General features: G+C 39.8%; 1 protein-coding gene across 1 annotated transcript in view; it reads right to left on the bottom strand.

Moving 5' to 3' along the window:
* The window catches only part of GOLGA3 (golgin A3), a 39,175-nt gene extending 11,723 nt beyond the window's left edge, over positions 1-27,452 (bottom strand). Inside the window, exons 1-17 of the mRNA XM_044990216.1 lie at positions 27,425-27,452; positions 26,860-26,947; positions 24,179-24,498; positions 18,617-18,895; positions 17,376-17,488; positions 14,784-15,478; positions 12,307-12,418; positions 11,248-11,554; positions 10,305-10,507; positions 9,546-9,683; positions 8,116-8,277; positions 6,744-7,112; positions 5,141-5,218; positions 4,223-4,486; positions 3,360-3,454; positions 2,128-2,344; positions 843-986 (exon numbers count right to left, since the gene is read on the bottom strand). Coding sequence (XP_044846151.1) covers positions 843-986; positions 2,128-2,344; positions 3,360-3,454; positions 4,223-4,486; positions 5,141-5,218; positions 6,744-7,112; positions 8,116-8,277; positions 9,546-9,683; positions 10,305-10,507; positions 11,248-11,554; positions 12,307-12,418; positions 14,784-15,478; positions 17,376-17,488; positions 18,617-18,895; positions 24,179-24,311 — 3,309 coding nt within the window. The 5' untranslated portion in view covers positions 24,312-24,498; positions 26,860-26,947; positions 27,425-27,452. The remainder of the gene's footprint in view (positions 1-842; positions 987-2,127; positions 2,345-3,359; positions 3,455-4,222; positions 4,487-5,140; positions 5,219-6,743; positions 7,113-8,115; positions 8,278-9,545; positions 9,684-10,304; positions 10,508-11,247; positions 11,555-12,306; positions 12,419-14,783; positions 15,479-17,375; positions 17,489-18,616; positions 18,896-24,178; positions 24,499-26,859; positions 26,948-27,424) is intronic.
* Positions 27,453-27,954: the final 502 nt, after the last annotated feature.

Here is a 27,954-nt window from a genome sequence, read left to right as displayed (position 1 = left end):
TTCAACAGTGAATTCATGGGAGTCCTGGGTACTCAGCATCTCTTGACCAGGCATAGTTGGTCTCTTTCATGTAGGAGCTTCTTTTCTTTCACCCCTACTCTTTTTTCCTGTATTGTAAGTAGGGCAGCGGCGAGCGTGGCTGACCCTAGGGCTGCCCAAGCAGCTGGCTCTGGGGCTAACTGCTGAAGTGGCCCCAGGGACAGCCACAGCAGCCGCTGCTGGAACGGCTCTGCAGCCAGTCCCTGGGGCGGCCCAGCAGTCAGCTGCACCAACTGCAGCTGGAGCGGTCCTGGGGTCAGCTGCACTGGCTGCTGCTCAGGCAGTCCCCAGGCAGCTAGCCTCAGGTCCACCTGAGCAGTGGCCGGTGTGGCTGGCCCCAGAGACTGCCTGAGCAGCAGTCTCTGGGGCGGCCGGAGCAGCCGCTGCTTGGTGGCCCCTGGCAGCTGGTACCGCTGCCCCTCCTCCCCAGGAGCTCCCCCAGCAATGGCTTCTGGGGTGCCCCCCCAGCAGCATCCCCACCCTCAAGATTTAGTTAGGTGTATTTATAATATAAGTCAAGGACAGGTCATGGGCTGTGAATTTTTGTTTATTGCCCGTGACCTGTCCATGACTTTTACTAAAAATACCGGTGAATAAATCGTAGTATTAATGATAAGGGACCAATAAAACCACGAGGAGTTGGCAGCTTGCAGCAAAATTAGCAAGTGTGGTGGACATAATCTTCCTTTTGTAAGATTATAACATACTTTCATTTTATTTGAACAGTTCAATCCCAAATCCTCTTTTTCCCCCTGGGCTGTACACTGAACCTCCCTGTCTGCCAGGAAAGCTCAGGCAATTACCTCATCCTCAAGTTCAATCACTTTTTCCCTGTACTCCTCAAGCTCCTGGCTGGTGAGTGAAATTACTTCTTGCAGCTCTTTCTCCAACATCATCTTACTGTGGCTAACAGCCTGCAGCTCTGTCTCCAAAGCTTGAATCCTTTCCTAAAGACAGAGACATCAGAAGCCTAGTTAGTAGAACACTTGTTTTGCAGAAGCAACTGTTCTTTTTAACAAGTTTATTCCTCCAACAGGTAGAAGTTTAAAGTGCTTTAATGGACAATATTTTGGGTCGGGTGGGGGAAAAAATTACATTTAACAGATTCATATTTTGCTATAATGGAAATCACTCTTTTAATGAATTTATTTACATTGCATCATAGATGCCATATAAATCATATAAAAAGTCACATCTCTGCCTTGAGAAGCTTGCCTTCTTTCACTGACAGAGACAATATACACAATAAGAACAGAATTCTTCATACAACATCAAAAAAGAGCTTTAGCATTTGAAATCTATGGGGAAATAGTTGGATTTAAGGAGGGATTTAAAGGAGGACAGAGTGTTTGGTGCAAGCAAAGAAGAAACTATTAGTTAATAAGTAAAAAAGGCTTCATTATATTTCAATACAAGAAGAAAATACTGAAAACCTGCACTTAAATAACAGGAACATTAACAGGAATTCGGGGCTAAGGCTGACACTCCTTCTGAAGTGTAGCTATAACTGGGGGTTGGCTGTTTATTTTACTCATATATTCGGAGATTGCCAAAACATTTTCCTTATTTTTGATAAGGAAATTCTCTCACAGTTTGAGACACTGGCACATGGACTATAGGTCTGGAAATTGGAAACTGGCAGTATCTTCACAATATTTAAATAATACTTTAAAGAAAACCACTTCTGCAGTAAATAATAAATCAAGGCACACATTAAGTGAATTCTCCTATGACTGAAACGTAGCATATGGACTTAAATGCATGTTAAAGGGCAAGCTTCTAGTTTATTTTAGTTTGAAAAGTATCATAGTTATTAACTTTTTAAGTCCTGAAAGGAGATTTCACAGCTGGCTACAGGAATGAAGCTTTGTTGTTGGTATAAATTAATATAGATACACAGAAAAACTTGCAGTGTTTTCAGTAGAAGGTAAAACCCTGTAAAATACAATCCTGCCCAAAGATCTCATTACCAAAATTTTTCTCTGTATGATAAATGAACCTATAGGTAAGGCCATGTCTTTAAGTATTTAGTAGTAATGCAAGCTAATCATATCTCTCTACTAACGAAGTTACAGGACATCATCCTACATGGGAAGCCTGGTTATTTCCTCCATCAGCGATTTGTGCTTTTAGTTTGCTCAGCTCCAGTTCAGAAGATTCCTTTGAAGTGAGGGCTTCCTGCAGCCGGCGGCTAAGAATGCCAACTGCATTCTCATAGGCTTTGTGTTTTGCCTTCATTTCTTTCTGTGCACTGGTCAGATCTGACCCCAGACGCTTCATTTTTTGTTTCTGTTCAGTGATGGCCCTAGAATAAGAAAGCACAAAGAGAACTCCCTAAAAACTGTATTAAACAATTAAACATCTAGATTAACAAAACTCTACTGAGAGGTCATAGCAAACACCCCTAACATGATACTAATTCCCAAAGAAGCTATTTATTCCCAAAGTTACATAAAATCAAATAGACTGATATAAGAACAACTAAAGCTTTTGCTTAGAATATAAACCACATTTTTCAAATATTAAGGGACAATACCAAGTTGTTTACTCCACAAAATTAGTATATTAATTGCAGAAAGCCATTTTCTGATTTGATAGTTAGTCCTTGGCGATGCACTCTCTTGTTGCTGATGCACAAGAACAGTGGCAAGACTTGGGCAGCATTGCTGTAGACATGTGTAAATGAAATGGAAAACTACTCCTGAGTTTAACTTCTCTTTGTTTGTCAAACTCACTTTTGTGTAGGGCTGCACTGTACTTTTACAGTGGTGGATCCTATAGTACTGCTCCCTTTCTCCTTCCCAATATTCATTTACATATGTCTACTTCCATCCCATTCTCATCACATCTACAGCCACAGTAACACTTAATATTTGTGGTTTTCAATTTAGTGCTTATGAAAGACAGTACTATTAAAAAATAAGATTTATTAATGTTGCCATCTGTGTGACAACTGTTTCAATATACACCAATTGCAAAAAGCCACTTTTGGTGAGCAATAGTTTGCTATTTGTACAATTTCAGGTGCCTCTGGCCTCATGCCATATACCACAAAGCTTGGAAATAAAGAGAAATGGTCAGAGGAGAGGTCTGTGAACCTGAAACTCATGAGTTTCTGACCTACCAACAACTTCCATGTCCAGGCTACATTGGGGCACAGATGTTAAGTAGTTTATCCAGCTGTAAAATGGAAATACAGCTGCCATACAAGGGTAGGGAAAAAAACTAAACAGTAATTTGTGTACAGTACACTGAAGTAAAAAAGCACAATAGGAATAGCGAGTGCTACTGTTATTCTGGCTATTAAAAATCTGACTTACTTTTTGGCTTCCTCTTGCATTTGTTCTACCTGTAGTTTTAATACCTCATTCACCTCAGCAAGAGATGTCATTTGTTCTTTATCAATCTGCAAAGACTTGAGGAGGAAAAAAAGGTGAGGGAGGAAGAATTTAAAAAAGGAAAAAATATGGTAAGCACAAAAGAAATCCTCATTCCGGTTTGCTATATACATGTGTATGTGTATGTGTATATTATACATACACACACAGTATCAGAATGGTAAAAACAGGACTACTTATGTATCTATTTGGCAACCAGTTTATGATAAGGTTTAGTTTAATATATCAACAACAAAGTAATGTGGTAATTTTCAAAACTATTTCCTTTTCTATATACAAGGATTCGGGGTGAGAGGGGAAGTATGTTTCCTTCCATGTATCAAACAGTCTCCTTCCCCATCCCTTTTTAATTCTAGTCACTATCCTGACATCTACAGACTGGGCAGTAGTCCCCTTAGCATATGCTTAGCAAGTCCTTAACATGAAGGATTGTTGTTGAGCAAAATAAGACACTTGCACTTCCTGACAACTCTGGGAGCTAGGAGTGTTGCCTCCACAGCACATCTCTATCACACCTGCAGCCTAATTCTCCACTCTGTTACTGGTATAAAATCAATGTAATGCCACTGACTTCAATATGGGTTAATATAGTACCAGTACATAGCAATACATCATCATTCAGTTTAACCATCAAAAGTAAGTAACATACAACTGCCTTCAATATATATTTGGTAACCTTAGTTTAAAAGATTACTCTTAACTACAAAACCTCAATAATTAATAGGATTAGCTGCAGCTCAAATGTCTGTTATCCTTGATATAACTGCACTAGATTTACTCCTTACCTGTAGCTGTATCTCCATGTCATCCCGTTCTTTTTGCACTGACTGGAGGTGGCTTTCTAACTCCACCATCTGCTGGTGAACCTGGGATACTTCCTTCTGAAGTCTTGAGCGTTCAACATCAATGGACTGCTTTTCACCTTGAAGTTTCAGTAGCTCCCGTTTTAATTCTTTCACTTCCGAATCCAGCCGCTTCTTTGTAGATTTCAATTCACTAATCAGCTGGTCCTTTGAACTTGCATCTCTTCGATAAGCTTCCACCATTACCTAGTGCACGTCAGAATCAGAGAGCTATCCACCAGGATACAATTTCTAAAACAACTGTTGGACTAATAGGCAAGCAAATGGTAACAGTCAACAGTGCCACTATAGGGGACATCTGAAGTCCTGGTACATCTTTAGTTTAAAATTAGAATCATATTCTATATAATTCCAAACAAGATTTGGAGTAAAACAAATTATTTCTTTTAAATTAAAATTCCCCAGGCCAACAGAATTTCATACAGTCGCATTAAATTTAAGGTACTTGAAGAGTTACCCAATTTTTTTATAAAAATGAATATTGCTGAAGAAGTTGTCACCTAGTACAAATGACCTAGATAAATCTTAACATATTGTAGGCCAAATGAAGTCCATGTGACAAACTTCCCAGACTTTAATGGGAACACGATTTGGCCTACATGTCTGCTTTTATGTCAATTACAGTTTTTTTTAAAAAAAATCAATGTATAACCTACAGAAATATACCTCACAATGAATTGTATTACAACATTCCTTCTATTTGCTATAATGGCCTGTCAGTTAAATAATACCATTTTCATTAGGAAGTAAGATGCCATCAACCTATTAGTACATGCCTTCCCGGCAACACACAATCTTTTTCATTTTAAATACAATTTTGAAATGGCTATGTATACCCACCTTTTGCTGTAGGAACTGCTCCTTTACTTTTTGGGTCTGTTTCTTCAGGCTGGCACTTTCCTGTTGCAGATTTTCCACCTATTAGAGAAACATGCAGACATGTTGCCTTACTTGGATTATAAATTCTCTGGAGCAGGAACTGTCTTTCTGTTATGTATATGCATAGTGCTTAGACAAACAAGGGCCCTGATCCTGACTGTGGCATCAGACACTACCGTAATGCAAATAATAAATTGTTTTATACCTAAATAGTTGAGACAGATTCAGAATGATAATCTTCCCAACACCACCATCAAGGATGCAGCATCTCCCACTTTCTGGGCATGCACGTTTTAGAATACATCAGACTCTATATCGTGTATCCAGATGACACAGATTCAAGTTTACATGCTCAAGTTAAAAATCAAAATAAATAGCAGGTGCTTCATAATTTATAGAGCTACAAAAATGTTTTTATACTCATATACCAGCAGAGGTTCTTTGGACTTCTGTGACCAATACTCTAGAATCCCCCACCCTACCTTCAGTGGGAAATCTTTGCTGGGTCCCATAAGAATGGCCATACTGGGTCAGATCAAAGGTCCATCTAGCCCAGTATCCTGTCTTCCAACAGTGGCCAATGCCAGGTGCTTCAGAGGGAATGAACAGAACAGGTAATCATCAAGTGATACATCCCTGTTGCCCATTCCCAGCTTCTGGCAAACAGAGGCTAGGGACATCATCCCTGCCCATCCTGGCTAATAGCCATTGATGGACCTATCCTCCATGAACATATCTAGTTCTTTGTTGAACCTTGTTTGAACCCTGTCCCAGTACAAGCCTCCAGTAGAAATGTAGATGCTCTACCTTTCTCTCAAATTTGGGATGCTCTACACAAACTGTGGGTCCAAACTTGCTTATGACAATAGAGTTTTGTTTAGTTGAAGCTCCACTGCGGATTAAGAGCACACGCAACAGAACATAAGTAGACAGCAATCCTGGTCTGGTAAACTGGTACAGGGAAAAAACAAGTCTGGGAACCACTGTCAGTATACAGTAATGGACAAAAATGAGATCAGGTATGTTTTAAGTTAGGAAGCAGCTATTAATTCTTCCAAAAGGAGTGCCCACAGAGAATCTAACCTTACTGTATGCATAGGGAAATTTTTTTTGGCTGAGATTGCCGCATTAACACAGTGCACTAAAAATACTATTTCCAAAAAGTGTACTTTATACAAAAAGAAAGAATATAAATCTATTAATTTTGAAAATTGATATCAGACATGAATCTGTCTCTTGACAAAGAACAAATCTAGTTTATTAAATCCTTAAGATGCAAGAATAACTCAGTTGCACAAACTTCATGAATCCAGAAGCACAGACACAGATATAAAATAATAATAAATGGGAAACATTCCACTGATATAAACAGAATAATTCACTATTGGGGAACAGTCATAAAACAGCTAGATTTATTTTCATTCTCTCGATCTTAAAGTTCATGTGCACATGATACTAACACCATTGGTTTGCAATGCTCCAGTCATATATTTGGCTGTATCACAAGCCTGTGTCAACAGTTACATCTGTTATTTGCAACAGAATAATTTTAGAAATTCATTACCTGGCTTGACTTTATAGCTATTTCTTGTCTCAATTGTGCCAAGATTTCTGATGCTGCCTCAGTACTTTCACCTAAGAAGTTTGCTCCTTCATCAAGTTCTTCTTTGCTTGCTTTTGCTGCCTGCAGAGCTACCTCTAGGACAATCTTCTCATTCTGCAAATATTGGATCGTGTCATCCTTGGAAATAACATCACCTTGGAATTCCTCTAACCTGGCCACCAGCTCATCATATTGAGTCTGTAGGTCATTTAGGGACTGTTCTTTGGTGTGCAGTGATTCTTGGGTTAAGGTGAGCTGCTTCATGAGCACTAGATGCTCTTGCTGTAAAGATTCAAGCTGCAGATCTCGCTGATGCAGAATCAATTTAACCTGAAGAAAAAAATAGTTTTTAAAAGATTTAATCCATCTCAGATGAATTTTAAAACTACAAAATACACTTATTTAAGAAGGTACTTTTTAAAAAAATAGCCTAGTATCTTTGAGGCACTAATAGAATATAATTGTAAAGAAAGTTGAAGGCGATCTTATGTTTCATTGATTCTCTCTGTTCACAGTGTTGATTATATTGGGGTCATTCTGTGCAACAGCTAGAACACTAGAGAGCAGACATTGGTCAGGCTGACAATCCTAGAAGACTACATGTTTTACTTCATGACCTTTTTAATTTCTATTTTAAATTAAGTGTCCAGTGTGCATATAAACATGTTAGCTTCTGCTTAAGATACCATTACCCTTAGATATCCTTTTTGGTCATAACATTGAGCTCTATCATGCACTAGATCCTCATTCCATTCCCCTGCACAATATCATCTTCCAGCAACATAAAATTAAATCCTTTACAAAATGTTGGTGTAAATTGATGCTGCACTCAGGAAAATGACTATCTAAAAGGACAACTTTTAACAACAGAAATGCACTCCTTGCATATATGCAGAATTATTATCTGCAGAATTCACTAGCACATCTAACTTTTACTATTATTTAGTTCTTTTGGCACTGCAGAACTACAATCATCGAGAGAGGAAGCTCAATTCTATTCTAGTTCACACATCAAAAGAATTGCTAACTCTGCTCCGATTACCAAATCTTTATTAGTGTTAAGGATGCACAAGCCAGAAAAATAATGGTTTAACTTTCTGATATCAGGTAGATTTTGAAGGACTGGTGGGTAGAAGTGGACTCCTTTTACAAGTAACTGAGCAAGTCTGAGCTGGAATTCAATGAGACACACAACATGCTTATCTTTCCATGCCATTTTTAGAGTAATATTTCAGTCACTTTAAACATCGTTAACTGAAAATCCATGTATTAGTTTTTCAGTTTAAGTGTTCTCCAGGAAGCCCTTGGGAAACTATCCAGTAATCAAGTCTACCTGTTCCAGTTCTTGTTCCAGTGTTGCTGCAGAATCAGCCATTTTCTGCAGTTGTTCTCTCTCATCCTCAAACTCCTCCAGCCTTCTCTGCAGGTCATCTTCCACCATGGTTTTAGCCTCCTGGATCTGTACAAATGCAGCTTCTTGATCTAACATGTCAGCCTGCACAGAAAAAGCAGGAAGTATTTAGAAAGGAATTAGGAAAATGGTAAAAATATCAGATGAAATGGATTTAAAAAAAAAAAAACAGAAAAAATATTGGAGAACAAAATAGGAAAACATTATTTGGTTCTGTGTGTTACACTCCTGGAGTCCTCAGTGAAGTTATCCACTCAGTATTTGAAGATTACTGGGCTTCTAGGACACATTCTTTGGAATGACTATGGTGCATCTGCACATTCATAAGAGACTGAATTCCGCTAAGTGCTTTTCATTTTAAAAAAATTGATAAGCTACCACAGAAGGGAAGACCAAACATTTCTGCAGTCCCAGCATAACATTTTCAAAAGAACTTCAGTGAGTTGAGTCCTAATCTCATTAAGATTCAATGGGTCTTAGGTTCCTAAGTCACTTCAAAAAACAAGATTTAGGAGTGTAAGTTACCTAGGTACTTTTGAAAAATTTATTTATCTTTCTGCTAGAGGCCAGGAAGGATAAGCCTGGGGTATGAGAGATTTTCACAGAGGGCCTTTTAAGGATATTACCAATTTCATTTAAGTTCCCCACTCCTCTATTTAAAAACAACAACAAGTATTACTCTACAATAGCAAATACGAATCTTTGCCACCAGCCTTTGTTTTTGGATGACATTCTTGAATTATTAACCAACACTAAAATGAGTAAGATGTTTTAGATTGTCCACAATATTAACTGGGTTTCCCAATATTTAGTAATATCAGAGTGCAAGAATGAGGATTCAAGTCTCAGTAGAATTTATCAGCTGCATATAATTCAGAGCGACATCCCCCGCATGTATACTGTTTACAACAGGGTGGCCGAAGTGTGGTTCATTAAGTTTTCCAATGTGTCTCATAGCTGGGCTAATCTCAGATGTAAAAGTATGGCCTCTGTGACTCCAGGTCCCATCCGATTTTACTTTAATCAGAGGAGGTTACATTTAGGCCTATCAACAGGGTCTCTTTATGTAGGTAAGTTTGTGACCTACAGAGATTGACAGTTTCCTTTTTAACTAGCAAGATTCTTCATGTAGTTTTAAAATTTGGAGGAGTAACACTTGCCTTCCGGGGATGTAAATTTGAAAAGGCTCTTTGATCATATAAGATATACAGCAATTTGAACGTACTCATAGAGAAGTCATTTTTACCAGTGTAAATACCTTCTTCCTGAATCTGAAAATATGATGATCACTAAACTGGAATACAAACCTTGAACAACAGAACACAATTCAGACAGGCCACCTACAACCTCACCTCAATATTTTGCAGCTGTGCTGCAATACGTTCCTTTTCTTTGATGGATCTGTGCTGGGTCTCTGTTAGCTGATGAGACAATGACACATTCTCTAGTTTGAGGTGCTCCAACATACCTGCTTGGGTCATTTGCCCAGCCTGCAGGAAAAAAAAGTCAATACAAATACTCAAAACATGGGTTGACAATGAAAAAGTTCCGAAGAAGAGGACTCAGTCTACCTGGGCCTTAGCTGTCACCTAAAGGCTGTACAGATCTACATCCATGAGAAAGCTTAATAAGCTTTTCATAAAGTGCATTGATTAAGTTTATGCCTCAGTATTAGACAGGAAGTAACACCTAACAATGACAGGTAAAAGGGACAGAGCTAATCATGCACCTTACATCAGTGGTTCTCAAACTTTTGTACTGGTGACCCCCTTTTCACATTGCAAGCCTCTGAATGTGACCCCCCCCTTATAAATTAAAAACACTCTTAAATATATTTAACACCATTATAAATGCTGGAGGCAAAATGGGGCTTGAGGTGGATGCTGACAGCTCACAACCCCCCATGTAATAACCTTGCGACCCCCAGAAGGGTCCCGACCCCCAGTTTGAGAATCCCTGCCTTACATAAATACAGAAACGAGACTGGCCCTGCCTTACATAAATACAGAAACGAGACTGGCCCTCCTTAAAAGTCTGAAAATAATTTATCCACAGGCTAAAGCTAACATAAGAAAGAAAGCAGTGAGGATGTGGAAAGTTCACACATTTACCTGTATATTGGCCATCTCACTCTGTAGTCTAACACGTGCCTCCTGTGCCACTGCCAATTGCTGCTGGTACCACTGCCGCACATTTTGCAGCAATGCGATCTCTGCTTGAGATTCTTTTAGCTTATTGGTCAGTGTGGTCCGTTCTAACTGCACTTGCTGAAGCTGGTTCTGTAAGGAAGCCATTTGCTGTCGCAGACTGTGTACTAAAAAAAGGAAAAAAATTAAACTATGCTATTCAAATGTCCAATTTTTGATGGTTTTAAGTGTAACAATGAACCCTAAACATCTTAATGGAAGTGTGCCTATATAACAAAGAACATCCATTCCCACAATTCCAGGACCCACAGAATTAGGGTCATTAGCAGAAAATGGCTTTAGAGGTCACTTCTTCGCATGTTCGAAGTTCCTTAGAAGCATAAAGAAGGGCGGAAATAAGTAAGATTTGGGAGCATGCACATGTCTGGGAGATGGAAAGGATACTAGATGCTTTTATCTTTTCAAAAAAAAAAATTAATGAATTGTCAAACAGTTTTTAGACTGCAGACTCTGACTGTGCCTTCCTTTGCATCTGGTCAGTGCCTAGCACATTAGGGGAACTCCTGTAACACAAAACAAGAAATAGTAATAATAAAATAAATAATCATGCAAATCTCTAAGAATCTGATATCAATGAGATACAAGTTAATAATTTCTCCCTATTCCCTCTTTTTTCATGCTGAATGTACCTAACTGGAAACCAGTTTCTTCCTTGTCTTAAGATGGAAATACTATCCAGTAAGACCCTGTAGGCAGCGTCATGATACACAACACGTTAATCACTTTTTTGTTTGTAAGGTAGTTGCATCAGTAATTGATAGTGCACACAAGTAGTAAGATTCAATGAAATTGTTTGTGGAACAGAAAAAAAGATACGTTTTCAAGATTCAAGTTTACATTAGCTCACCTGCGTTATCCTTGCTGAGAACATTTTTTTGCATATCTTCAACTTTTCCCATGAGTCTTTGGTACTGTTCCTCTGCCAGTTGCAGGTCATTATTTGAGGAAGCCAGGCTAGCATTCTTGGCTTCCAAGGTGTTTTGCAGGTCAGCCATAGCTCGTTCCAGATCCCAGCAAGATTGCTTTAAGGTAGCCACTTCTGAACTCAAAGAGTCCTGCTTCTGTTGGCTGCTCTGGCTGTGCTCCATCTGAGCCTGAAGCCTCATGTTCAAAGCTGCAATCTGGGCTTGCAGCTCGGTCTTCTCTTTAAGTGCCTGACCAAGTTCAAACAATAAAAAATAATTTTAGGAGAAACTAATAAATAAGTATAGTGCATTAGCAAGAGAGGTAGAGATATCAATATGCTGTCTAAAAGAACCAGCTGCTCCAAAAATACATTTTGCTCCGCTGGATAACATTTCCATGTAAAATAAGAAAAAATTTCACTGTATTTAATAAATGTCTCAAATATGCAGGAAAAATGTAGACAAAAGTGCATACAAACTAGACAGCATCCTTAAAGAAAAGACTGACAAAGGTATTTGGTACTTAAGATAGCTTGCTAGACACTGAAAGGTCTCAGTCTTGCTTTAAATACCCATCTTATGCTTGCAAGTGATCATTCCTCTGCTCTGATGTCCCCTACTGTTTGACACTCACTTGTCCTTAACTTCTCTCTCATTCCATTTCTCTTTTAAAAAAAATAGAAGTCTGAAACTGCCACCCACTTTAAGGACAAATATTTAACATATGTTGAGCCCACCACTGGCTCAACATTTACTACTACTTCTTTATACTCCTTTTTCTCTATTCTCTCTTTTGTGAACCACTTCAGTATGGTTTATTGGGTTTTTTTTAACCTTCAGATTTAAAAAGCTTTATTTTAAATAAACAGCCTTTTTTATCTAGCTTATGCAACATTTATGAAAACCACCTCTCTGCAAACACAATGTGGGAGCTACTTTAAAATTTTAATTAATGTCTGACTGTAGTTTATTAAATACAGAAATTCAGATTAATTTTCTACCTGATTAGCTTCTAATGACAGTGCTTCGAGCTGTCCTTCAAGTCTCATCTTTTCTTTTAGGACCTGCAACATTTCATCATGAGTTCCTGTGACAGAGCTTTCCATAGACACACTGGAGACAGAAACCACACACATTTAAAGAGTTAGGATTTTTTATAAATCACCTATTTATAGAGAGGTGAATCTGAAATTACAAGATGTTCCAACTCCACTAAATTACTCAGTTTAAATTAGCTAGAGTTTAGGGAAGTCTTTAGCTTTGTGAAAGACTCACCACAAAGAACTAAATAAATTTCACTTGCCATCTGACAGAGAAATAGCTGCTATGCACCAAACACTGAATTGGGAGCTATCTGAATTCCTCAAAAACGGGCATATAATGGAACTGATGTTTGTTTTCCAGGAAAGAAAGTAATGGGCTGACTTTATTATCCTCAGAAACTAAATATCCTTTACCAAGAGATTTACAGACATCTCAAGGGAAAAATTTCTTGTGATCAAGCACCTTCCACATGCACCAACCACACAGAACTATTTTAAACAGGAAAATAAATGGATAGTTGTCACAGCTAAAGCAACAAAAGAGAGCTATTCTGCATGGAGTATACCCTATTCCCATTCCCCAGTATAGTTTACTCAGCATATCCATGAAGTTCAGCAAAAATGGGCAAGAACTTCTGCTCTCTCTCCTGTCAGGATTAGGCATAGATTGCGATATCTAATGACAACTGAGTTTGCTCTAAGAACTTTGAGAGGTTTGTATTTCTTCCAAAGACAAGACAAATAACTGTATTTTCTAAATGTGCACAAGTTGTTTTGGTAACTGCATCTTTAGACAACAACAGTATTGTGAGTTTGACTAGTTTTCCACTTGCTAGTCAAATCTTGATCTCCTGTAAGGGATAGATATTAAGCCATAATTAGGGTGTCATAGACACACAAACTTCTGAGGCTCTAACAGTTAATCCCCTTCTAAAGAGGATATGAGTATCTAGGGCAAGTATCCTGGCATCTTGGAAGTACAGAGGACTGAAAACAAACAAAAAAAAAACCACATATTTCTCTGCACAGATCACTAGTCTATAAACAGACCAAAGAAAAAACACTACTGTTTCTTAAGACAGTATCATATATCATTTCATTTTTTTTTAAATCAGTGCAGTCCAATGAAATTCTGTGGCACATAATACATAACTAGTCTGAGACCAAAGAGAGCTTTAGATGGAAAGAGGGGGGCTGCTAACAGGGCATTCTCTATGAAGGCCCTATTGTTTTAGAATTTGGCCCACCAACCCCCACCTCCTGGCCAAAATAAGCCCAAATCTAACTACCTTCAGGGCATAGAGCACCTGAAAAGAGTAGAGGAAGGGATTGTTAAAGAGGAGGGCAATTTGAGTTTAAGTTGCCTAAAGGCTATGTCTACACTAGAGAACTTACAGCAGCAGAGCTGTACTGCTGCAAGGTCTCTCCGCTCTATGCTGATGACGGAGCTGTCCACACCAGCATTTCTGTTGGTGTAACCTATGTCAGTCAGGGGTGTATTTTTTTCACACCCCTGACTGACAAAAAAGTTTCTCTCACAAAAGTGCTAGTGTAGATATAGCCTTAGTCTCTGGTGGTAGGTAAACTTATATAGTATTCCTGCATTTTTAAGTTACGTATGGCTATACCAAAAGGGTGCCTTTCTATAAGTTTAAAATAGAGTAAGGAACTTTTAAAAACCTGACTATGAAATCATGACAGGAAATTGCAAATATCTGAAATATTACAGTTTAGGTAAATTTGTTCTCTAGGCCATTAAAAATGCATACCTTAAAAATTCTGCTCATTCACTGTACAGCGTGTAATGCCTGAATTAACCCTCTCCTCGCCATACACCTACACTCGTTTTGGTAACTGTATCTGAATGATGACTATTGTGAAAAACCAAATTTCCCAGTCTGGTTATATTTGGTTCTAACTGGCACTCCCACAAATTGTAACACTATTAGTCTCAGCCAAGTGGTCCTCAGTGGTCCCGCAAAATTATTTCCTCTCTATGAAAACAAAGAAATCCCTTCAATCAGATACTGAAAACCAAACAGCCAGTGATTAGTGCACAGGATAGGCAAACACACCAGCACAAACTGGAAATGGATTTTGGAAAGCCATTTTTGATGTACAGGGCTGAGTGGATACTACAAGCAGTGGACACCACAATCAAATTCTACTATATTTAAAGAATCGTGATGACAAAGCATACACGTCTACAGTGCCCTTGTTTTAATCACTTGATCACAGTTCCTATAAACTAAAAATACCTATAATAAAAATGTATTCAGTGCAGTGATTTCTATTAGGACTCACTAGTTATCACACATTTGATCATACTGAACAGAAGTTTAGTTATACCAAAAATGTTGTAGTTGGTAATTAAAGCATCAGGTTGCATATGCCAAAGTAGTGCAATGTGTGTATTGTGCAATGTAATGTCTTACCTGCTAGAAATACTGTCTCTCCGACTCCGCACTTCCCCATTAACTTCCTGGTTCTGGGCATGATGCTCTGCTGCTGCAGCCTGCAATACTTCCCTGATGGAAGGAAATTGCCCCACTCCATCTGGAGGGATCTCCTGGCCATTTACTGTATATGAAATGCCCTGTTTGCCTTCTGCATTCAGTAAAATGCTATACGTCCCCCTTCCTGACACACTGCTGTAGGAAGAGCTGTCACTCTCATTTCCATCCAGCCTTGTTCCTAAATCGCTTCCATCAATCTCTGAAACACTGTCTCCTGCTATGGAGGAATTCTCCAGTCGGTCATCTGTTTCAGAGCGGAGACTGATTTCAGATACAACAGAAGTCAGACCACTTCTATTCTCCTTTAGAGACCCACCAGATGCATCAGAAGTCTCAAAATTCCTAGTAGCATTTCCAGGATCTGAATTTTCAGTTCTGTAATCAGCCAAGGAACGGATATTACTTGACTTGGAAGATTTGGAGCTTCTTTTCTCTTTTGAAGGAGCTGGAAGTCCCAGGCTGCCCAGTTTTGGCCCCCTTGGGACACTGGTCCGCAAGAAGGAGTATTCTTTTGTCATAGCTACAGTGCTGGCCCTTGGCAAGATTTCTGGATTTAACATCAGCTCAGGATCTAGTGTACTAGAGGGCCGGGTTTTGGATGTAGAGGAGCTGGACTAAAAGAAATCAGAAGCGAACAATAAATTCTAGAACACTACACTTACATTTGCATCAATTTTTTCTTATCATTGTATTTAGAAAGGTGTAAACGGTTCATTTTTCTTTTATAACAGCACTTGGACTTACGTAGAATTTCACGAACAAGCTACTCTTAATATCTAGTTAACCCAGTCCTGGCTGAGATTTGGATATGGAGGAGAGCTAACTGATTGAGTCTCAATCCAGACATGATGAAGGTAATTTAGGTAAACTGTGAAAACTAATCAGAAGATATTGCAAAAGAGTACTTTAACAACTTAATAAAGGCTTCAGCCTCTGAATAATAATTTTTAAACTTTCCAAAAGTTTTTCAATTTTTTTTTTGTATTATGAGACGACAAAGAAAAGAATATGGATTTTTCAGAACATCTATGATTTAGACGTGTGCATTTAAAAACAAAATTATGGAAAGTCAATTAATGGGGACTAATTGTATTTAGTATTTACTAAAAAAGTAAAACTGCAAAGATTTAAACTTTAAAAAACTATCCCTTTACAATAATATATATACACAATAATATATCAGATTTGTACATTCTAGTTACAGCATGCAATTTTATGTTGACACTAAAATCAAATGCAATTATATTGATTACATAAATATACAACTAAATGCTCATAAATACTAGATTAAAATGTCACATTATGAGATAAATGCACAAGAGCAAAGAGACTCAGTTTAGAAATAACCAAAAGTATTATGAGCACAAGGTCAACTTAGTATTACCCAAATATGACCTGTAGAATCCTTTACTCAAGACTTATCTCCAAAGGGTTTAATCTTCCCTGCATACTCCTCTCAATCAATCTTCTTTCTTCTCCACTTCTCTATCTCCTGAATTACCCCCTTCTCCCACCTGTTCCTACCATTCCCCTCACACTAACACTCTTTTTTGTAAATCAAGGAAATAAAACATGCCAATCATTCTCTTGATCTTGCTGCCCCCAGCAACTATTAGTAACTTTATGCCTGTTAGGAGTCTCATCAGAGTTCAATGGGACTACATACATGGTAAATTCTGTTCGGGTTTAGACTGCACCCATCATCATAGAATCATGGCCTTTGCTTGGATATTGTGCACCTTTCCCCCAGACTTCATCTATTTTTGTATTTGAGATTGTAAGCTCTTTGGGTAGGAGCCATGTCTTCATGTCTGTTACTACGAAGTAAAATTTACTAACAGTATCTAGCAGAATGGAGCCCTAGTCCTCAGTGGGGGCTATGGGCTCTACTGCACTATAAACAAATAATAAAGTAAGTATATATAGTGGCACGATGAAAAGTGTACAGTTATTGCAGATGGTGCCTAAATGGAAACCTTGCATAGTATACTTTTGAAGACAGCAGTGGCAGTTTACTCAGCTCTATGCTTTTCTTAACAAGGCATTGTAAAATCTGGTTTTTTAACATTTCTACTACTCCAAACATATATGATTGTTCTTCACACTAGACTTTCCAAATCATCATAAAAAAACCTAGAAGTAACAATTTCTTTGTGAAATTCCTAGCGACTGAGGGAAGTCACTCAAAGTTGTGGACTATGGTAAATAGGATATCGTATTATATGCAACAAATAATCATTCAAACCTCAGGAAGAAAATATAGGACCAAATTCTTCCTTCAGTTACACTAGCGGTACCCTGCAGCCTTCATGTATTACCCTGATGCAACTGAAGACAAAATTTGGCACATACAGAAGAGAAGAAGAAGAAAAATAAATTTTCCTGGCTAGAAGTTATTGATTTTTTACAGCCAGGAAACAGACAGGTTAGGGCAGGTATGGGTTCATTTTCCTAGCTTCCCATCTACACAGAGATCACCTAGAAACAGAGGATCTGCTGCAAGGTGCTTACTCTTTCTTGGTGCCTTTTTACTCTGTACTGTTTGAGCTGCTCTTCCAGACGCCTTCTTGCCTGAAGTCTGATTTGTTCCTCTTTCTCCAATGGGAGTGAAGACTCTGCTGAACCTACGTACAAAAGTTACCTCTAAAGTCACACAGAAAACTTCAAAAGGCAAACACAACACAGAAAGGGTAGAAAATATTCCTAGATCAACCCCTTCTCCCATCAGCAATGTATACACAACTTTCATGCTTAAGCAGAGCATGCATCATTCTCAAGGACAGCCCTTTAGCATGCAGCTCAGGAATACTCCCCCATCTTCTGAAGTATCCTTGTGTAAGCACTGAGATTACAGTGCTTAATTCAATCATTTTATATTTACAAATATCACAACTCTTTCAAGTGATCTGAGACAAAACCTTCCACAGTAAGAGCAAGAATACTTTTACCACCTAAATCCCACCTGCTTTAGAAACCCAAATTATGACAGAATGACAGAAACAGGCAAAATCTATTCAGTTTCTAGTTCCATCACTCAGAGGCTAGCGTAAGATTGTTCCCTACAGTACATTTTCCTGCATTTTGTCCAGTTTAGTATTAAATACGTGATGCAGCTTCCCTTACTTCCCTTGAGAGACTAGTCTAGTCTAAGGGCTTCTCTACACTTACCGGGGGAATCAACCAGCAGCGGTCGATGCATCGGCGGTTGATTTAGCAGCTCTAGTGAAGACCTGCTAAATAGACTGCAGATCACTCTCCCATCAACTCCTGTACTCCAGTGGAGCAAGAAGAGTCGGGGGAGTCGACGGGAGAGCATCTCCCGTCAACATCACATAGTGTGGACCCTGTAGTAAGTAGATCTAAGCTACGTCGATTTGAGTTATACTATTCACATAACTCAAATTGCGTAGCTTAGATCAAATTTCCTCTGTAGTGGAGACAAGTCCTAAGACATCCCACTGTAAGAAGCTTTTGCTATTATTTACCTAAAATTGTAATTTTCTCAGTGTTATCCCATTACTCCCAAAGTGGGACAGACTAGGGCAATTTAGCTTCCTATCCACTATAATCTTCAGGTCGGTAGAACAACCAAACTTTTTAAATGTTAAGGCACATGCTTTCCTGGGAGCAGAGAGTGGTTTATTGCAAAAATGAATTTTAGTCCAAGCTTAAGTGATTCTGCAGACACGCTCAGAGGAAAAAAGCTTTAGGCAGCAAGAGAAGCAGGGGCTCTACAGTAAACAGATGCTTACACAATTCAGTTTCTTGCATGGGAAGACTTAGTTTGAGTGACTGCAAAGCTTCTTTTCTAAGAACTATTCCCTCAGCACTAGTTCCCTGAGACTTCCTTAGGTTGTCATGGAAACCAGCCACACCTGGAGACACTTGACCATGTGGACTGCTGGTTGGTTCAAAAGACAAAGGGAGGTCGGGAAAGAGTGCCTCTGGTCCATTCTGGTAAGTGTCCCATTTGCTGTTTATCTCCAGACTTTCTCCTTCATTTGGCACTTTGTTGGCATTAATACTAGTTGCTGAAAAGAAAGTTACATTGCATTAATTAATTCACACTGGCAACTATAAGTCATCCCATTCAACCCTACACACACTTCCAAAACCTAATCTAATAAATTAATAGGATTGTTTTTTGGATGGTAAGAATATCTACAAATTGCTGATTTTTACTTAAAAGAGAAATTAGATGGAGGAAGTTTATTTCTCCATTCAGAACAAGCAGATTCACTTTCACTCCTATTATGTCCTACATCAGAGGATCTCAAAGGGCATCAAAAGCATTAACTAAGCCCCTTCCCAACAACCTTATTAGGCAAGTATCATCCCAGTTCTCAGATGCATCATATGTATACAGCACAATAGATAACATGAACCAAAATAATGAAGCAAGAAAATACAAAACAGAAGTCCCGCAATTTATTTTTATTAGATTTCATATATAACACAGAAAGAGCTAACCTAAATCTGGATCTCATCCCTGTTTGGTGGTGTCTATATGCATTTTTCATGAGGAAAAAAATACATCCTCAACGCAAGCATAACACATATATAAAATATACAAATTTATATTTTAAAGACCACCTTGCTTCTCTGCTTGATGGAGCAAAGATGTACATTTAAGACATGGCTATGGCAGAACTTAATGATTAATTTTAAGATACATGTTTCTAGATCGCACAAGAGAAAAAAATCTATCCAAAAGGAAGCTGAAATAGCCACCTTGCTGGTACAGTTTATTCAAAAAAGTTTATGTGAACAAACAGAGCTGAGAAAAAGTTGTGCTAAAATGGAATTGTTTCTGCTGCTTACTTCTGACACACATTCATCCTTTCAGAAAGTAGGGCTATTATTGATCACATACAGAAACTAGATATAGGCAAACAGATCACAATGATTAAAGAAAGTGGTTCCTTTTCCATTTGGACATGAAAGTTACTGCTTAGCTATGAAATACTTTTGGCATAAAATAGGATCATTTCAGGCACCAGATAAGGAAGAAGGGAAGTTACACAAAAAATCAGGAATATAATAATTCTCAGATGTGGTAATCTTTAAAACATCTCTCTGAAGTTAAATAAGATACATTGGGAAGTAGGGGGAATTAAGGTAGGAGAGTGCTTTTGTTTTGTTACATAAAAACTAGTCTTCTCATTTAGTGTGGTCAAATTATGCTTTAGAAGAGTTTAAAAATAGAAAGGACAGTAAACAAATGTACTGATTAAAGATACAAAGATTAACAATCTCTATATTAACTAAAAAAAATGAAGCACACACTATAATCCACTTGGAGTAAAATAGGATATAGTGAAACTCAATTTAGAGAGAATTGCCCATTTGTTTGATTTACTGCAGTGTGATAGGTGTATTTCCAATTATAAAGAACCACTGCTTACCAAGAAAATGTCTTGTTGTAAAGGGCTTCACTGCATTTTGTGTTAACTAAGGTCATGGGCCTATGCAGTTTGTGGTAAGCTGGAACCAAATTCCACGACAACATCCCTGGAATCTCTATGGCAGAAGTGGGCCACATCCAGCCCTTCAGACGTTTTAATCTGGCCCTGGAGCTCCCGCCGAGGAGCGGGGTCCAGGGCTTGCCCAGCTCCGCACGTGCTGTGGCTCCGCGCGGCTCATGGAAGTAGCAGCATGTCCCCCCTCAGGCTCGTACGTGTAGGGGCAGCCTGGGGGCTCCACACGCTGCCCCCGCCCCAAGCACCGCCCCCACAGCTCCCATTGGCCGGGAACCACAGCCAATGGGAGCTGCAGGGGCGACACCTGAGGACAGGGCAGCGTGCTGAGACGCCTGGCCGTGCAGGAGCCAGAGGGGGTATATGCCATTGCTTTTGGGAGCTGTTTGAGGTAATCGTCGCCTGGAGCCTGCACCCTTGACCTCCTCCCCTAGCCCTGATCCCCCTCCTGCACTCTGAGCCCCTCGGTCCCAGCCCAGAGCACCCTTCTACACCCCCAATTCCTCACTCCGAGCACCACCCCAGAGCCCTCACCCCTGCCTCCCTGCACCCCAACCCCCTCCCCCAGTCCAGAGCCCCTTCCCACACTCTGAACCCCCAATTTTGTGAGCATTCATGGCCCGCCACACAATTTCCATACTCAGATGTGGCCCTCGAGCCAAAAAGTTTTCCCACCCTGTTCTAGGGCCTAAGCTGTCCTAGAAAAGGTTTGCCAGTATAGCTAAACCAACAACCCCGCCAGTGTAGATACATACCTACAAAAGAGTGCTTTTGCCAAAATAGCTGATAGCAGTTCCTCAAACAAAACAAACTATACTTGCAAAAGCACTTTCTGCTGGTATAATTATCTACATTTTTTTTTCCAGAATAGAAACACTGTTAAAATATATTTAAAAAAAAAAAAGCCCACCCCACACCTGAACAAAAACATCTAATGCTGACCTGCCAGTATTCTGGTGCAACATACTTGCATTAGAACACAAGAACAGCCATACTGGGTCAGACCAAACGTCGATCTAGCCCAGTGTCCTGTCTTCTGACAGTGACCAATGCCAGGTGCCCCAGAGGGAATTAACAGAATAGGTAATCATCAAGTGATCCATCCATTGTCACCCCTTTCCAGCTTCTGGCAAACAGCGGCTAGGGATACCATCCCTGCCTATCAATGGCTAATAGTCTTTAATGGACCTATCCTCCAGGTATTTATCTAGTTCTTTTTTGAACCCTGTTATAGTCTTGGCCTTCACATCATCATACTGGAAATTCTTCAGACATTTTCATTTAAATATAAACAACGGAGGTTTGCATTGAATTAAATATTAAAATGAACACCATAATCCTTACAGCAGCCTCTGTGTTGTTGGTTTTTATATTAAAAAAATTATACTGGTGCTACTGTTTCAGTTTTTGATATGTCTCAGATTTTTGTATTGGGAATGCATAACTGCATCAGAAGTTGTCAAGAGGAAAGAGCCATTTTGAAAGCTATGTTGGGGCATGGGAGGTAATTTGGCATGTTAGCTGGATGGTGATGGTGAGTAGTGAAATAGCTATGGCATATATAGGCTTCAACCACAATAACTCAGAAATGGGGCAGTTCATATCTTTGATCCCTCACTCTCACAGATCTTGGGAGACAGACCTGTCCTTGCTTACAGACAGTCTCCCAACCTGAAGCAAATACTCACCAGTAACCACACACCACACAACAAAAACACTAACCCAGGAACCTAACCTTGCAACAAAGCCCGATGCCAACTCTGTCGACATATCTATTCAAATGACACCATCATAGGACCTAATCACATCAGCCATACCATCAGGGGCTCATTCACCTGCACATCTACCAATGTGATATATGCCATCATGTGCCAGCAATGCCCCTCTACCATGTACACTGGCCAAACCGGACAGTCTCTATGCAAAAGAATAAATGGACACAAATCTGACATCAGGAATCATAACATTCAAAAACCAGTAGGAGAACACTTCAATCTCTCTGGCCATTCAGTAACAGATTTAAAGGTGGCAATTTTGCAACAGAAAAGCTTCAAAAACAGACTCCAAGGAGAAACTGCTGAACTTGAATTTATATGCAAACTAGATACTATCAATTTAGGCTTAAATAGAGACTGGGAATGGCTGAGCCATTACACACATTGAATCTATTTCTCCCATGTTAAGTATCCTCACAGCTTCTTGTCAAACTGTCTTAAATGGGCTATCTTGATTATCACTACAAAAGTTTTTTTTCTCCTGCTGACAACAGTTCATCTTAATTAATTAGCCTCTTAGAGTTGGTTGGGCAACTCCCACCTTTTCATGTTCTCTGTATGTGTATATCTATATCTATATCTATCTCCTCACTATATGTTGCATTCTATGTGTCCGATGAAGTGGGCTGTAGCCCATGAAAGCTTATGCTCAAATAAATGTTAGTCTCTAAGGTGCCACAAGTACTCCTGTTCTTTTTGCGGATACAGATTAACACGGCTGCTACTCTGAAATCTTTGAGCTACTGTTTCAGCCTGTCTTTCTCAATCTGCAGACAACACTGCATTAGTTTACATCTGTTTCATGATTTAAAGGTTATCCTCACAACTATAGAAGTGTTAAAAACATGTAAAAAAAAATAAGATTCTGAGCACAATTCTCAGCATGGGAATGATTTTAGCCACAGAATACACAGGACACTACATGCTATTGCTAATGTTATTTAGTTGCAGACATATATTAAAATTATTGCAATATCCTGAAAGCACCGGAAGGTATAATTAAATACCATGTCTTTCTCTTGTTTTTAATCTATTTACAAGCTATGATTGTTAGGAAGATGTCTGACAGAAATAAGGACAGGAAAAAGTTAAATTTTAACTTAATGTGAGATGAATGATGCATCTTACGATTATACCCTGGCAATCAGATACAAGGTTGTCTCTCAAATAAAAATAAAGGCTCTGGGCTCCTCTTATTGTAGCTGTATGACCAAAAAAACCCAACCAGAACTGTATAAATGGGAACTGTAACATACATTCATTACTCAACCATTTCCAACCAACATTAAATCAATTCCACATATGCATATTAGGTTCACCAATGACTATTAGCTCAGATGGTCAGGAATGCAACCCCATGCTCTGGATGTTCCTAGCCTCTGATTGCCAGAAGCTGGGAGTTGACAACAAGGATTGATCACTTGATGATTGACTACTCTGTTCATTCCTTCTGAAGACCCTGGCATTGGCCATTGTCAGAAGATGGGATACTAGGCTAGATGGACCATTGGTCTGACCCAGTATGGCCGTTCTTATGTTCAACAATAAATCTTTATGCTAAGGAGGCCTATTTAGGTCAGCACATTACTAAACTTCTTGCAAACAAGTGCAAAGTTTTCTACTTAATTATTTTGTAAAGTGGAAAAGTTTAGTGGATTATGCTAAACCAGAAGAAAAGCATGTGTTCATACATGGAGTTATTCCGGAATAGCTATTCCATAATAACTCCAGGTCTAGACAAGCCCTTAAGGATCTTACCTCTTAATTTCAGGGGAAGAAAAATATAACACAGATTAATTGTGATAGGAATTGCTCAATTGCTGTATTTAATTAATGGCTTTAAAAACAAACTTTAGAAGCAGTTTTTAATTAAAAAGATGGACTTCTTCTGAATTTCTAAGACAGATGAGTTATAGTTTTCACAAGACATTCTATAGTATTATACAGCAAAATACACTACTGAATCCAACAAAATAATGGTCAACGTGTAGTATGACAAAAGCATGAGTGAGAGAGAGGCCTTATAATCAGAAAGCGATTCAGTTCTTATGAAACGACTCACTATTAATTTCAGCTCCTTCAGTTGGCATATCTGATTTGGCCTTATAATCCAGACGTCCTTCTGAACTGTGAGAGGCCCCATTGCTAGCTCTGTTCTCCAACAGGGCACCTTGCTCAACAGATGACGAGTCCATGGTAAGAACGACCCAGATCCAAGGAAATTAATTTTTCTCAATAATTTGCCTCCAAGTGAACTACCAAGTCCGGATTCTCTCCATCAGCAGCAGTGCTATTCGAGATGACGTAGAGTAGCACAATAGTGGGCTTTTCATTCGTTGGTTTACAGTAGGCAGCTCAGAAATTCCAGATCATGAAAATAACCTGGAGCAAAAAAAGCAATTACCAAGATGCTACATTCATTGGAAACAAATATATTTATTTTAAAAACATATTCACAACATTGAAGATACCAGATAGACAGTAAGTAGCGCTTACAAATTGCTCTTCACCCACTCAATCCATTTACTTCAATGTACAGAATCAGGGTATGAAATGATAGTGCAGACAATAATCCACTGTACTGCAAAATGAATACATTATTTAATAACATTTTTTCAACTTTTACAGTACAAAGACCTGTGCAAGCCTACAGAAAGTGGTTCTGCACCCAGACAATTGATTTAAGATCATTATCCTAAAGCCCTTTTTAATGTAAATATGTATTCTAAACCTGGCACCAGCTCCAATAAACTAGAAGTATGCAATTGTCCTACTCCAACAAATTACAGTGGTCACTCATTCCTGACCATATTTCCTAAAATGAAAACAGGTCAACACGGGGCTTGCTCAAACCCGCATCCCCCTCCCATGTAGGGCTGGCCCAAGCCCCTCCACACAGGGCTGACTACTTGCCCGAGCCCCATGAACGTTCCTCCGCACACACACCGCTGGGGGTTGTGCACCATTTTTTGGCAAAATTGGGCATGTGTCCCATTTGCTCTTGCCAACTGATGATAAGTTGGCAGGACCAACCTGCCCAGTTTTGCCAAAAAAAGTCAGGATGTCCGGGACAGGGCTTAAAAAGGGAACCGTCCCAGCCAAAATGGGACATATGGTCACCCTACTCATTAATAATCTGGACTCCTGTACTGTATTTTTCATTTTGGGGAGTTATTCCACTTGAAGTCTGTTATTTTACCTGTATGAATGTAAATAGTGGCTTGAATCTAACCTTTTATTCAAATCATGGCACTATTGTTTATTCAGTTGTAGCTCAGGTTCTTGCACAGCAACCAACACATATAACTTTGCAGGAGCATGACCTACTAATTACAGCTTGTGTTGACAGTCAAAATGAAAGTTTGAAGGTCAGTCTTGACTGGCAGCTCTTAGGGCATGGGTTCTCAAACTGGGGGTCATGATCCCTTAGGGGGTCATGAGGTGATTACATGGGGGGTCGCGAGCTGTCAACATCCACCCCAAACCCCGCTTTGCCTCCAGCATTTATAATGGTGTTAAATATATAAAAAAAAGTGTTTTTAATTTATAAGGGGGGAAGGTCATATTCAGAGGCTTGCTATGTGAAAGGGGTCACCAGTAAAAAAATTTGAGAGCCACCGTTAGACTTAAGGCAAGGCTACAGAGGATTTCCTAACAAAATGCACTGCATTCTGCCAATGATATGTCAAACAGCCAGATGTTTAAATATAAGTCAAGGCATATACTGATAATTTGTTAAACAAATTATAAAGATAATATTGCATTCATTTCAATTACTGATAGGCTAATTAAATATAAAGTAAATGTAGAAGATTACCAAATTTAATGGATTGCTGTTCAAAAACAAGACACTAAAAAGCACTTGACTAAAAAGCAGAATTTTAACTAAGTGTAAAAACTGTTAAATGTATAAATTATACTTCCAAACACAATCAAATAATTTGACCAATTTAACCTTCTATTCCCTCTCCATCTCTGCAGAATACATCTATAATTTCTAAGGTGCCACACCACTTGATCTCTTGTTGATAAGAGCAACAGCGTCAAGGGAAAAATACAACCAGATTTAAGACCAGATCCTGCAGTCATGAGGGCAAAACTCTCACTGAAATCAATAGATGTTTAACATGCATAGGACTGAATCCAGTGTTATCCCAATATCAAAGAGCTTTGTCCATATCACATGGACAACAAAAAGGCAATCACCCTAAAAGGCCGGAAGCTAATCCATGCCTATTTTCACAGAGGTGTCTGAACTGGGGTAGGCATTTTAGGATGGAATTTCCCTCCACAAAAGAGAAATATGCATACATTACAAATAACCTCAGACTTTTTAAAGTTACATATAACTCTAACTTAAACTTTAGTAATAGCTGCTACCAATGCTGACATCACAACAGATACTGTACATAGAACAAGTCATAAGGGGATCCTGAGTGTAGCAATAGGGTAAAGAGAGTTTACAATCATCATAGTTACACCTTACACAATCCAGTCTGACTAATTTAGATGATTTGTCACACATTACTAGCAACAACAAATACTTATGTCTGCCCCGCACATGAACATTCATGTTGCACAGACTTTTAAAACGTAGTGAAATAACGAAGTTTGTACAAAGGACTGTGTTTACAGTACTCTCTCTTCCAAAAGCTTTTCCTTGTTCCTAATCATATAAAGTCATCACATTTTGACTCCTAATTGCTATTAAAATCCATTGTAAATGATCTCTTTATAACATACCCATCACAGGCTCCCATCAGACACCTTACTCAGAAAGGAGCAGTGTTGGAGGGGAGTACATAGCCAGCACTAAGAGCACAGGCATTCACTAAACCAAAAAAAAACCCCAAAAGAACCCATTTTATTAAAAGCATTTAAAAGCACAACACAGATTGACACCTTGTGAAACTTAAAACTTATGCCTAAGGTTATTGGAGACAGAGAAAAACAAGTTACAAGAAGCATCAGCTAGAAACACCTGGGATGACAGGAGTCTTCTAGCTGACTCCGAGACAGGATGTTAGGAAAAGAGAGATGGCACAATAACATTTCACCCTGACATAGCACCTTTCATCCCCCCATCACCCCCAAAGAAACTAGAGACACTCAGCACCACTGAGCCATCGGCGAGGAAGGTTTAACCTCCACACAAGACAGGCAGGGCGGTGTCCACGATGATTGATACCCACCGCACCGGGTTTATTTCGCTTATATGGGACAAGCAAAATGCTGGCCTGGAACCCCAAGGACGCGGAGCTAGACCCCGGCCTGCCCAGCCCAGCCCAAGCCAGCGCTCAGCCCCCACCTTCCAGGCCAGAGCCCGGACCCGGCCCGTCCAGCACAGAGCCCCAGCCCAGCCCGAGCCAGAGCCCGGACCCGGCCCGTCCAGCACAGAGCCCCAGTCAGACTCCCCGGCGCCGGCCCGCCCAATCCCTCCGGGTCCCTCACCCAGGGCCCCCCGCCCTTCCCCGCGGGGACTCGGGGCCCAGCGCTCAGCTTCCCCCCCCCCGGGACCCCCAGCAGGCCCCGTCCCCTCCCCACAGACCTGACAGCTACCGACGGTCTCCGTCCTCCAGCTGCCAGCCCGAGACGTGGCGCCGCTGCCGCCTCAGCCGGGGGAGGGGGAGCGGTGCAGCGCGTTTCTCCTCCCCCGCCGGAAGGGCGGGCCGCAGGGCCCCGGAGCGGCGCCGATCCCCGCCGGGTCTGTCTCCCTCCCACACCCAGACCCTCCTTCCCCCGACTTGGGGCGTCCGCGGCTCGGGGTGCGGGGTCAGCGGGGCAGGGCGGAACGGCTGAGGGGGGCCGCTGTTTCCCAGCTGCGGGGACGGGCTTTGC

This window comes from Mauremys mutica, chromosome 16, assembly GCF_020497125.1.
Source record: "Mauremys mutica isolate MM-2020 ecotype Southern chromosome 16, ASM2049712v1, whole genome shotgun sequence".
Classification (NCBI taxonomy): domain Eukaryota; kingdom Metazoa; phylum Chordata; order Testudines; family Geoemydidae; genus Mauremys; species Mauremys mutica.
Note: the sequence above shows the minus strand (reverse complement) of the source record. Positions and strands in the feature narration are given on the sequence as shown.